This window comes from Montipora foliosa, unplaced genomic scaffold (genome assembly GCF_036669935.1).
Source record: "Montipora foliosa isolate CH-2021 unplaced genomic scaffold, ASM3666993v2 scaffold_246, whole genome shotgun sequence".
Lineage (NCBI taxonomy): Eukaryota > Metazoa > Cnidaria > Anthozoa > Scleractinia > Acroporidae > Montipora > Montipora foliosa.
Window position 1 is genome coordinate 5,001 of NW_027179548.1, and position 12,500 is coordinate 17,500.

General features: G+C 38.6%; 1 protein-coding gene across 2 annotated transcripts in view; it reads left to right on the forward strand.

Annotated features, from left to right (window-relative positions):
• LOC137986600 (procollagen C-endopeptidase enhancer 1-like) overlaps positions 1–12,500 on the forward strand; it is a 21,755-nt gene that overhangs the window by 82 nt on the left and 9,173 nt on the right. Inside the window, exons 1-3 of one of the 2 annotated variants that reach the window (XM_068833561.1) lie at positions 1–56; positions 1,633–1,849; positions 1,957–2,001. The exon at positions 1–56 is cut by the window's left edge and continues 82 nt beyond it. In XM_068833561.1, the coding sequence (XP_068689662.1) occupies positions 1,645–1,849; positions 1,957–2,001 (250 nt within the window). In that variant the 5' untranslated portion in view covers positions 1–56; positions 1,633–1,644. The remainder of the gene's footprint in view (positions 57–1,632; positions 1,850–1,956; positions 2,002–12,500) is intronic. The other variant, XM_068833562.1, reaches the window with a different exon arrangement.

Below are 12,500 nucleotides of genomic sequence, written 5' to 3' on the forward strand. Positions count from 1 at the left end.
AATAGCTTTGATTCACTGTCCACTTCATTGTCGTCGCTGATTTTGCAATACACGAGGTGATTGTAGACATCTTTGCTGTGCTACACTTGCCGATTGCAACACATTCTGCATTCGCGGGGTGGAAAATGAACTGGGGCCGCAGGGTCCACCAACAAGGAGTGAACAGCCACAAGATGCCATGCCATGCAATGAACTGTTAACAACTAGCGACTCGATATCAATGCATGAAAGGGTTTTTCCGGTGTCTGACATTTGCAGACTGCAGACTGCCTACAAATAGCACTGATAAACATTATTTAAGTCTAAGCACCCATTTCAAATAGCGCTGATAAACATTATTTAAGTCTAAGAACCCATTTTAAAACGGTTAGCTTTCAATAATTGTGATTTTGGGTTAGTCTGCAGTCTGCAGTCTGCAGTCTACAAATGTCAGGCACCAGTTAGATTGTTGAGAACTACTATTTCTAGCACGTACTAGCTGTGGGCTTACACCTCAAAACGCTAAAACACCCAAAAAAGGATTATATCTATTGACCTTTGGCCAGGTCATGCGTCACGCAATCTTGTTCTTACATCATATCCTGGTTCCATACCGGAATGTTACTTCTGTGAATTTGTCTGCGCACTAGCAAGCTACATATATTACAGTACCAAACACAATGATTTATTGGAGGATTATTTTGATCAGATAATGGATAATTTTTAGAAACACGATAAGGTTTATGTTATGTTGCAGTTTCGATCGAGTCCGGACTGAAACAAGGGCGGTGTGTGTTGACCCGATCGAAGTTCAAAAGCATCAACGCTATATAAAATTATTCTGCAAGCCCCTTAAGTAATTTTGCAAAGGTTTTCTCCAATATTTCTCTCCATGAAAACAGTTACAATTTGCTTTGCGTAGCCAGCCGGCGGTTTGTGTCATAAATTCAGTCGCAGATTCTTGTCAAACTATACTCTTCACATTTTGATCTCTCGACGGGGAAATTTTTCATTGCCACCAGAAATATTTTAACACAGTAATTTACAAAGGTTGTTCTTCAAAGCTGTTATTTCATGTCCAAACTCGACGTACCAATTGGGTTTCTGTAGTGTAGAAGTGGGGTGAAATTTGCGATTTTTTTAAATGCCTGAAACTGGTTTTCTTCTAAAGGTCAAAACATTCTCAGTTCAACAGCTTATCCAAATTCTATTACTGTATTATAAAGAGCTGAAGTTTGTTTATATTGTGTTCGTGTTTAATAAACAGACGACGCCGCATCTTACCGTACGAGCGAGTTAAAAATGTGTTATTTTCCGCCAATTTTACCATTCGAAGGAGGCCAACATGCCGTGTTTTCACACTTTCCGCAATTTCGCAAAATTTATAAGCTGTTGAAACTTTTAATGTTGTTTTTGAAAATACTTCACTATAGAGGTTACTTGGGCAAAATATGAAGGAATTCGAAATTTCATGACTGACGCCCAATTCTCCATAATTTCAGACATCGGCTCTTAAGCTGTTGTCCAGTCATCTGGAAACTTGCCCACTCTATTATGCCCCTTCAAATCCATCGCACATGTTGTCTTATCTGTAAATGTCTAAATGTTGGATGACTATACTATATTATTATGGCTTTTTTTCATGGTTGACAGAGTGCCTTGGTGATGTTAGTAACCCGAAGATCATCAACTTGCTCGATGGAGAAAGTGGCTCTATTCGCTGGCCTAATTACCGATCTGCCTATGGATCAAATGAAAATTGCAATTGGCTCTTTAATGCAACCAGAGTACTTATCTACTTTACATTCATGGACTTTGGAAACTGTTGTAATTGCGATTATGTGGAAATCTTTGATGGAGCAAGGGACAGGTACAATTCACTGATAATGAAAGGTTGTAATACTAGTTTTCCTCAACCAGTATATTCTTCAGGCCGCTACTTATTCATGAAGTTCAAATCTGATTCGTATATTGAAGGACGTGGATTTGTGGCACACTACAAAGCACTCAGCCAGCGTTCAGGTTGGTTAATTACAATTATCATGTACTGTAGGTTAAGTTGGATCACATTAATCTTCCTTTTCAGAGAAATTAAGCTTGTCGTATTGATTTTAAGTGCCTTTGCTAAACTTATAGGAAAGGTCTCAGTGACTTAGGTTAAGGTCATTTCCTTGACTTTTTGGTTCTTTCAAATTGATTGTGGTGATATTCAAATGAGAATACTTAATGAGGCTAATATGTGATGAGAGTATCTGGCAAATTATTCACTGAATTGAAGGTTGATAGGGGTGGAAGAGGTACAACTGTATTTACTGTAATATTCACCACTACTGCCAGAGGTGAATAATACTTGCTAATGAAACCAGAACATCCCAAAGGTGCAGTTTCTTTACAAGTATCATGTCTAATTAACAAGGTCTACAGGTCAATAGCCCATTTGGCTTCGCCTCATGGGCTATTGACCTGTAGACTCATGGCCGTTGAGGCCGTTGAGGGCAAAGGGTCTAATAATTATTGTTTTAGTATCACCCAACTAGTTGGACAGAAAAGGCAATAATAAAGTTAGAGACTGCAAGTTGAAGAAATATTTATTTGGGAATAAAACAAAAGAAAGGGTCAAGCTTTTCGCTGCTCAAGGACTATTTTTAATTTAGTAATAGTCCTCTAGTAGCGTAGCCAATCAAAATGCAGGATTTGCATTAGTCCACTAGTTGGGTGGTACTAATAGATGATATTTATTATCTCAACCTCTTTGCCTGTATTACTAATAGGGACTGCTGTGTGGTAAAAAGCAGATAATTATAGCAGTTTGCATGTCAAATTATTTGACAAACAAAACTGTTGGGACACTATCAGTTTATATTGTACTAACAAAAATTAATGCTCTGTTAGGAAGGCGGTAAGTTTATGTGGGTGTGTGTTTGTGTCATAAGTGTAGAATTTGTGAGATAGTCAGTATGTGATTGAAATGTGCCTCATGGAGAAATGTAACAAAATAAAACAAAATAATAAACAGTTTTAAAATACATGTACAAATTAAGAACTGTTCCAACGCAATAAAGAAAGTTCTTTTTGGCCTATCACTGTGACATAGTGGTACGTCTCAAAGAATAGCTTTTGTGGTTTGTCTTTTTGGTTTGATTCTTTTCAATAAACCAGAGTACAATTTTCAATCTGGATCGAAATTTTCAAACCAGTGTAAAATTTTTGGGGTCTTATGCATCTTATGCATACAGACCCTCAAGTCAGAGGCAGATCTTGTCAGTCAGTTTGTCTCTTTGAGAACCAGAACACACGTGACAGTTTGGCTTGTAGACTGGGTACTAGTAATTGCGAGGTCATTGTTTTCAAGTGTCGGCCATTGCTTCTAGCGTTCGCCGTTTGCAAATAAATCTGCGATTTTGGAATACGATGCTTATGATGTTTTACTTAAAATAATGTGTTTTACTTGCCAACATGAAAACAAGTTGTTGGACATTACAAGTCGTGTAATGAGGTGATGTTTTGGTTTACACAAATGATGTGCTACAATGTTTACATCCCATTGCTTATAAGGCAAGCAAATGATGTGGAGGAAAATCCAGGTCCTACAATATTTTATATCATTGATCCAACAACCACTGTGTCCGCTGACCCTGGTCAAGGAAGTGAAACAATCTTTGGTGTGAATGCTGGTAAAGTAATGTGTAGCAATGTCACTTACTGCTATTATATACCATCAAATACAAGATATTAGTTTGTGGACTAATTCTACTTTGAACAATATTTTGGTTATTGGAAATAATCTATACAGTTCTATAAGATGTTCTGTGCGAACAAATGACTATTTGCTGTTAACTGATGTTCCAGACATGGTTTCAATATTTGATAAAGTGTATTTATTACAATATAGTGTATTAATGCCATTAGTTAACAAACAACAATTGTAATTCCGTTTAGAGGTTGAAAATACTCCTACAAGTGAATTTCTAAGAGACATACTGGTATATAGACCAATGTTTGATGCCATGAACAAACTTCCAGTAAAGGACTCACTATATAAGTCTTATATATGCCGTTTTCCGCTAATGACGTCGAACTCTTGCTTTCAAATTTTATTTTGAAATGTACAAAGGCCTAAAACTTTTCGGATTTCTTTTCTTGTTTCAAGCCTTTGTACATTTCTGAATAAATTTTAAAAGCATGAGTTTGACGTCATTAGCGGAAAACGGCATATGTTAGACTTATTAAAAGGGTGTATATTGTAATGAATACACTTTATCAAATATTGAAACCATGTCTGGAACATCAGTTATCAGCAAATAGTCATTTGTTCGCACAGAACATGTTATAGAAGTGTATAGATTATTTCCAATAACCAAAATATTGTTCAAAGTAGAATTAGCCCACAAACTAATATCTTGTATTTGGTGGTATATCATAGCAGTATGTGACATTGCTTACCAGCATTTACACCAAAGATTGCTTCATTTCCTTGACTAGAGTCAGTGGACACAGTGGTTGTTGGATCAATGATGTCAAACATTGTAGGACCTGGATTTTCCTCCACATCATCACCTGTATTTTTAGGTATTGCTAATGCTGTACGTGTGTACACATGTTTATTACTGCTACTCCAGTAGATGCTACTAGTAACACTGTTGGATTCTCAGGATTCATTGGAGCATGTCTATAGGTTTTTACTACAGTGTAGTAAATTGTTTTAATCAAATGTCTTTTCCCAGCACCACCACCTCCAGTTATAAACAAATAAACTGGTTCAACATTAATTTTTTTGTGACTTAAGACTGTTGAGGTTTTCATTTTATTTCAAGTCCATGAAAGCACCCTGTTGTAAGCTTTAGGTTGCATTTTTTATTATGTAATGATCTACATGTAACTGATCGATGTAATTGGTCATCAGATATTTCTCTTGGCTGTTTATACATTGTTATTGCGGATGGACAGTGATTTCCAGTAGTTTGGGGATTTGCGCCAAGCTCTGAGGGTACTTGTTCATTGAACACCTCATCTAGTGATGATTCATCTTAGAATTCTAGTTGAATTTCAGCATTTTTTTGATCATTTATAAGATCATATGAATGTATGACAGTGCCTTGCTTGTTTCTTAGCCAATCTAGTGCGGGGAGTCAGGGGCTCGGGGACCTGGGGACGCGGGGACTCAGGGGAATTGGATTCTCGAAAATTCATTCTCGCCACCCGTCACAGAGCTCGACTGTGAAACAAAGCAGAAGACCTAATGGCCCATTACTGACACTGCAGCTGAAATTTCACGTTGCAGCGTTTGTTGTTGTTGTTGTTGTTGCACAAAAACTTGACCCTTATGACTTCTTCTCCGTAACTGAAGTTTAAATACCGTGCCAATGTCCTTGCTGGCGGCATTGTAACTGCATCTTTCCTGGTGCTTATTAATTACCTTTGATGAAAAATTCGGGTTGTCGCCGTTGATATTGTCGAAAATGTTCGTCATCACAGGGCCAGAAGCCCGTAGGGAGGGGGAAGGGGGTGGGGTTACTGCCATATATAAGCTATGTAGGTATGTGCCGCTGTGAAGGGTATGGTTTTCAAGCAGTTTACTCTAGGATAGGGTACATAAATCAGAGTGTTTGTGTCTAGAATAGGGTATAATTTTTCACGGAACTGACCAGTTGGTTGAAGATTTTATCTAGACTAAGGAAACCAGAAAAAGACTGAACGAACTGAACAAGTATAAATAAATCCTTTTTTGAGAGAGAAACGATTGTGGCATACATGTAGGTTTTGTTTCGGCTAGAGTGTGCTTAAGTGACCTCAGTAGTTGCTGAAAAACAGCTACTCTATGATAGGGAGGATTTGGGAAGTTTACTCTGGTACAGGGTAGCAAAATTCAGCTGAACCAGCTCTGGTATAGGCTAAGGGTTCCAGGGTCCTAGTGGTACATCCCCCACCCAGAATTCCTAAAGTACCGTCCCCGGGCCAGAAGCGAAGTAACTCTTGACTCAAGTGTGTTAAGGCTTGACCAAGTTCATAAATTGGCATATTCTTATTTTACGAGGAAAAATTTATCCAATCGACGTTTACTTGAAATCTGCATGCTTAGCTTTCGACTCGCTCTTTCATCTGGAATGTGTCACGTGATTTTTAACGGCCAAAAACAATTTAAATCTTTTATCGGAAATAAAGATGGAAAAGTCATCTTATGTCAAGCTACCTTGCTCTAGTACTCCTATCGAGGCTTTATCACTCTGCCTTTTAATCATATGCCTATCTTAATGGGAACGGTAAATTAAAATTAAAAGAAAAAAAGAAAACAGGTCAAATGACATAATAAGTGTCCATAGAGGTCACAATGAAAATGAACGATATCAAATTAATAGGTATTATGCGTTAATGATAGTTTAAAGCAGTTTCAAGCAAAACGTTGTCGGAATTTTTTTAGGGTAAGCGTTGCCCCAAACTCAAAAGCAAGCGTTATGACGTCTTCAGTCAAGAAATGTGACGTGACACAGACAACTACGAGTGAAATGCATAATTTTAAATGAAAAGGTTAGGATTCAGAAAGTGGAAGTACTGTTAGCTTTTAGAATCTCTGTACGGTGGCCAATTTACATAATCAACTCCGTTGATAAAACCAAATTTTTGTATACTACTTCCCCACCGACGCAGCACCACAGTTTCTTTAGAAACTACCCCTTCATTTTTCAAAGATAATTCATGAATAATATTTGTAAAAAGCTTTAAAATACAAAGCCATGCAAGGCGTTCTTTCTCAAATTGAAGCTTAATTATCTCTGAAAAATACATGGTTACCCCCAATTTTCTTTTTGGATACCAATAGTACTTACTAAGATCTACTTTCTCTGCATAATTTTAAGCCGCGCAAAAATATCCCTGTATTAGTAAGCATCACCGATAGGAAATCCGAGCATCTCGAGATGCGGAGAACGTATGCGCAATAACAATGGTAGGCACCGTCCTTAAAACCGGGGTACAACGCAGTTATGATCAACAGACGAGGATTTTGTGAAATATGATGAAAAGTTAAACAAGTCCTCGAGTCCCCACGTCCTCTGTCCCCGCGTCCCCGTCCCTCTTTTCGATACAGCCGATTCTGCGTGGCCAAGTTGTCCCCCGTCCTTGATAATTTATCCAGTTTTTTGAATACTGGTTTGAGTTTTGATTAGAGCCGTAGCTAGATGATAGATTAATGAGGTATCACTGAGTTTTTGTCCAACTCTATTTTATCTGCGGTCAGGAGGAACTTTAGATGTAAATTGTGTCTCGCTATGGCCAGAGTCCGATGAGCTTTGCACACTACTTTCAGTGAGCGATATGGTGCACTGTCGACGCTTTCTAGTACCTTTGTTGTCCTTGTTATTTACATTAGACATGAGTAAGTCAGTCGTTGCTGAAAACCAGCAGAAATATCTTCGCTTAGCTGGTTGAAAGAGCTCTTTCTGGCCTCGAAAAGACGTGTGGTTGAGAGCTCGCGGTTGATGTTGACATTTTTACCGCCATTTTTAAGACCCGAGTTCATCAGCACTTCCAGTGGTTTGTTAGACTTGCTGTTTTGATGAGAACCATTTTTGGGAGTCACAGTTATGAAAGTGTGCGAGCCCGAAGGGTGCACGTCTGAACCCATGGCATCCACGCACTGAGCAAGCACTGAGCTGATTTTCCTCTCGAGTCTTGCTTTGGGGCTTTATCGCCCATTTTGTGGCTCAAACGATCGAAATCGCATTGAAAGGAGCTCTGTCTCTTCTACCTGTAACTCCGAGGAGTTATTTTGAGCCATTTGTAGAAAAATTTCAGTTAAAAATAGCGTGCGTTTTCTTTGCGACTTTCTGCTTGCAAGGCAAACCGCACATTGACTTGCTTGGCACTCACTTGCGATCTCACGTGATCCCGTAATAACGTAATCGTAATAGTGAGGTAGAGGGCAATCTCACGGTCTCAAGATGAAGCACAAAACTCTCACGGTAATCAGATTCACAGGCCGATGGAATAAACTTTCCTTGAGTATTTTCATTTCTGCCTTGTAAAATTGATTTTCTATAGAGATCTACCGGTTCTATAGGAAGAGTCACCACCTGAGGAGGGAATTTCACCTTAAATTTCACGCAAAAAACCGATATATCCGATGAGTGCGATATATCGGGTTTTCTAGTGAAATTTAACGGGGAATTCACGAGTCAGGTGGTGAATTTTCCATGAATCGCATAGCTTTTTAAACATGTCCTTTGTCGAATGTTGCAGTATTCAGTGGGCGCTAAAGTAAGCCATTTCAAGTGATTGAACTGTCACCTGTTAATAGCCAGCAAGTAGAAATCAAGCTGTATACACAAACGTTTATTCGGGTTTCTCAAATCTTCGTTTTCTGAACTTTTACAGTGGCTCTACTTTCTATTTTTACTTCGAAAATCATTAAAACTGAATGCACTGGGAGCTTTAATATTGGTTATTTCACCAGCACAGTTCAGCGTGCATCCAAACAAACAATGTCAACTCAACAAATAGTCTGGTAAATTGTTGTTGTTTACTCGAATTGGACTTGGCAGGCAAAAGAAGCAAAAATTAAAAAACCGAGTAAACACTTTTTCACTGTCTAATGTTACAAATTTGTCCATTTTGGAAAATCCCCAGGGCCCGGTTGTTCGAAAGCCGATTAACTTAAACTTTTGCTTCATGTTTTCAACTTTTTGGTGAAAGTATCTTTTGCTTATTTTTGTTTTTCAAGATTGACTTATTCTAACGTATAGTTTTGCCGAATATCAGCTTTGAACAGCATTTAGTAGTAGAGAAATAAACTCCTTGGTTAATTTATAATCTGGGATTAGCGTTAATCGGCTTTTGAACAACCGGGCCCAGTTTGTTAGGGTAAGTGGTTGTTGCTATAGTTATTGTGATAAATTCTGTGATTGGTGGATTAAGCTAAGTGCACTTAATATGATTGGCTGATGTAACTGTCCGATTTCAGGTACCCGATCACAGCCAACTGTCCGATTTCACTGTCGATTTTGACGCTACACAATGATTAGTGAAAAATAAATAGAGGATATTACATGGCCGCTTGGAGATACGAAATTTTTCTTCGAGTGTTGAAATATTTTTCAACACGAGAAGAGAAATTTCGTATCTCCAAACGGCCATGTAATATCCTCTATTTATTATATAAACACCAATGAAATGCTAAATCATTTCACTAAAGGCATCGAAAGGCGCGGTTTTGAAATGTAACCATGTAGCAACAGTGATATTTTCACGTGTGAAGATAACATGTTATTTTCGTGTGTGAAGATATCATGTTTTCGTGCGAAAGCTCACTTGGTATTTCATTGGTGTTTATATAATAAAGTACTTAATGCACCAATCAAATTTGAGACAATTGTCATGGTTATGTATGGTTAAACATGAGAACGGTACGAACTCAGACCGGTACGATAATTTCTCGTCTCGGTTGAAGTCAAACCGGTTTGAGTTCATTGTCGGGCCGGTCTCATGTAAAGGCATAAAAAGAAGAGGCCGATACGAATTCTTGCCGATTGGAATTCGTAATGGTCTCATGTAAATACTATCGATCTCAGACGTCCGTGGACAAGGGCTTTTTTTCAGCCCACTTCACGGACGGTTGATTTCAGTCTGCTGTTGAAAAATTCTGATCATGTAATAACATTTTTTGTGGCTCTGCGGTTTTGAAAATACCGACCACGTGGCGCTGGAAAAACCTGAAGAAAACTTTCCACCTTCTTCTCATTTCCTCGGACAAGGCTTTTCCTGGGTTACCCGTAATAGCTTCGGCCTGTTTTAATCGCCGTTTCGTTTCGCGTTTTTCTCTTTGGGGAGAGCAGCAGAAAATAGCGTCACGAGATCAGTTTTTGCGAAACCGCAGAGCCGCAAAAAATGTTATCACGTGATCAGAAAATTTTAAATCAACGGTTCGTGAAGTGGGCTGAAAAAAGCCCTCGTCCGCGGACGTCTGAGATCGATAGTACCCCCTTAAAAAATCTTTCGAGGAAGTCAAAACAAGGAAAATCTGCTGTTTCCTCCCTGCGGTCAGTTTTTTGTGTTGTCAACGGAGACAATGTTTTTGAAACCATAATAATTTCAAATTTTTCTTGTGTTGTATGTAAAGCAACGCGTTGCTGCGGTGCAGTATCAGTCGGCCTCGCTTTCAAGAAGCAATTCCACACTGAATACCTCACCTCGGTAGCCAATCAGATGACGAGAAGTCTCCTTGCTATGCGATTTTAAGGCATATTTGTCATTTAATCGACTGGTTGACAAGAAACGGACCTCACAACCATATTTAGAAGACAAAGGCCAAATAAGGTTATCGTTACCAGTTTGTGTCATCTCATTTTATTTAAGTAATTTAAATTTAACAAATTAGAAAAATACATATATATACAAAAGGCATGTAGCAACGCTAATCGGGGCGGGTTGTATAGCTTACAATAAAATTCACTAAAATATATTATTAGTCTAAAATCAGGCAAGTAAATAAATAAATAGAATAAATAGGTATACACATATATTCACAAATAGCTACGATTTACATGAGAAGAGCAAGAACCTATAATAAGACATAGAACATAAGGAATAAATGATAATAGCTACTAGAGTTTGATTAATGATAATTAGTAATTTTAAACATAAACGTAGAGACATCAACATAATCATCCTCATTATCAAGTACTGCAAGTAAAAATTGATGAATCTTATTTTTGAAAAGTTTTTTCCTACGTTTACGCAGGTCAGGCTTCAGGCAATTCCACAACTTAGCTCCGAAAATGGAAAACGAATTAAGTTGAATTCTCAGTCTTGATTTATTAACATATAAATAGTACCAGCATCAGAAAATCTGGTGTTATATGTATGAACGTCAGATGAGCAGGTAAAAACATCACAGATATTCTGAGGCTTAGAATTGGTAGATATGTCGTGCATAAGAGAACATACTGTTTCAAAATAAAGCATATTGAGGGTAAGACATTTGCAGAGACAAACAAAGGAATAGCATGAGATCTATTACCAGCAAAGAACATTAGCCGAAGAGCTCGCTTTTGTAAGATGAAGACCTTCTTCAAATAGACCTGTGCAGCTTGGCCCCAAACAGCAATTCCATAGTATGTATATGGGAAAATCAGAGAACGGTAAATTTGGATTAAAGTATTTAGAGGGACAGAGTGTCTTAATCGTGATATAATTCCAACAACCCTACTAATTTTAGAGGCAATGTAGTCGATATGAGCACACCCAGGAACTTTACATAATCTTTGCAAGAGGATTAGATCAATAAATTTCGGGAGGATCTATATAATGCCGAGGTTCACCTGGACGATTACGAACGATATGGTCGCCGGGATTGCCTTGAAATCCACTGGGTTCCGGTAGTCGCTCTTGACAATCCTGCAAAATTGGCCGAGGAAGCAGCAGCACTTATTGACGTGGAACTATCGGTAATAGGATCAGCAGTTGTTGCTACGCAATCACCTTCCTCGCCCGCACTCGCTTCTTCACTGCCTTTTTTCTTTTGTGAAGCCACGTTAGTTTCCTTCACAAATTTGGGGTTGATCTTGTCTGAGCTGGCCATGAATTCATCGATATCATCGTAAAATTTGCAGGTCTGGCGGTCTCTTCCGGTCCTGTTGTTGTTGTCACTGACAATTTCGTATTTATCGAATATGCCTCTCCATTTTTATTTAATCTGCACTAAATTTTTCGATGTGTCGATTCCGGCTTCCCTTCACAATTGAATAAATTCATCCATGATACTCTCCCATACACTTTTATTGCCGTGAGCGCTTCTCGTTTTTAGCAAGTTGTGATGTTCTTTGTAAGCTAATATCAGGCGTTTCACCTCTGGATTTGACCAGCTACAGCGCTTGCTTTTCGCAAAGTGGATTCACAAGGGAAAGACCCTCAACTGCTGGTGCTTTCGGCTGGGCTACTAGGACGACCAAACGGAAGAAACTGGGAATGGCCTCTAACAGGAAAACAAGGAAACTGCTGATACTGATTTATATTTGGCGGTTCCTCTCGCAAGGTAGGTAGGGCCAGCTTGCTCAACACTTCACTGTGTCATACGCTGGTCAAACAGATATCCATTTCTATACTGAACAGCGCTAGCAGGATCCCGTTCGATATCATTACTGTAGAAACAGAAAATGCCATCAAATTAAACTGTAATCTACGATACAAATAGAAACATAGAAAATACTCACATCATTGCACGAAAGCCAGCCTTGTTGTTTACACAGTTCATCGCAGCATGTGGTTTCCTTGCGTTCGGCAATCTTGTGCCGGATTGGTTGAGCCGCTTTAGGGTCTGGTTAACCAGAAGACTTACATTTGGAACTGTCATGGGCAATTCTTTTGTTTGTTTGTTTTGTTTTGTTTTTTTGACGTATCCATGGAAATTTCCCGGAGGCAATTTCCCTTTGGGCAGATCGGTTACAATTGTTTCTCCGTGGGAAAAAGCCACTTACCCAAGGGAACACACTCGTTCCCAAACTCCTCTTGCTCAATATCGCAAGTTTAAT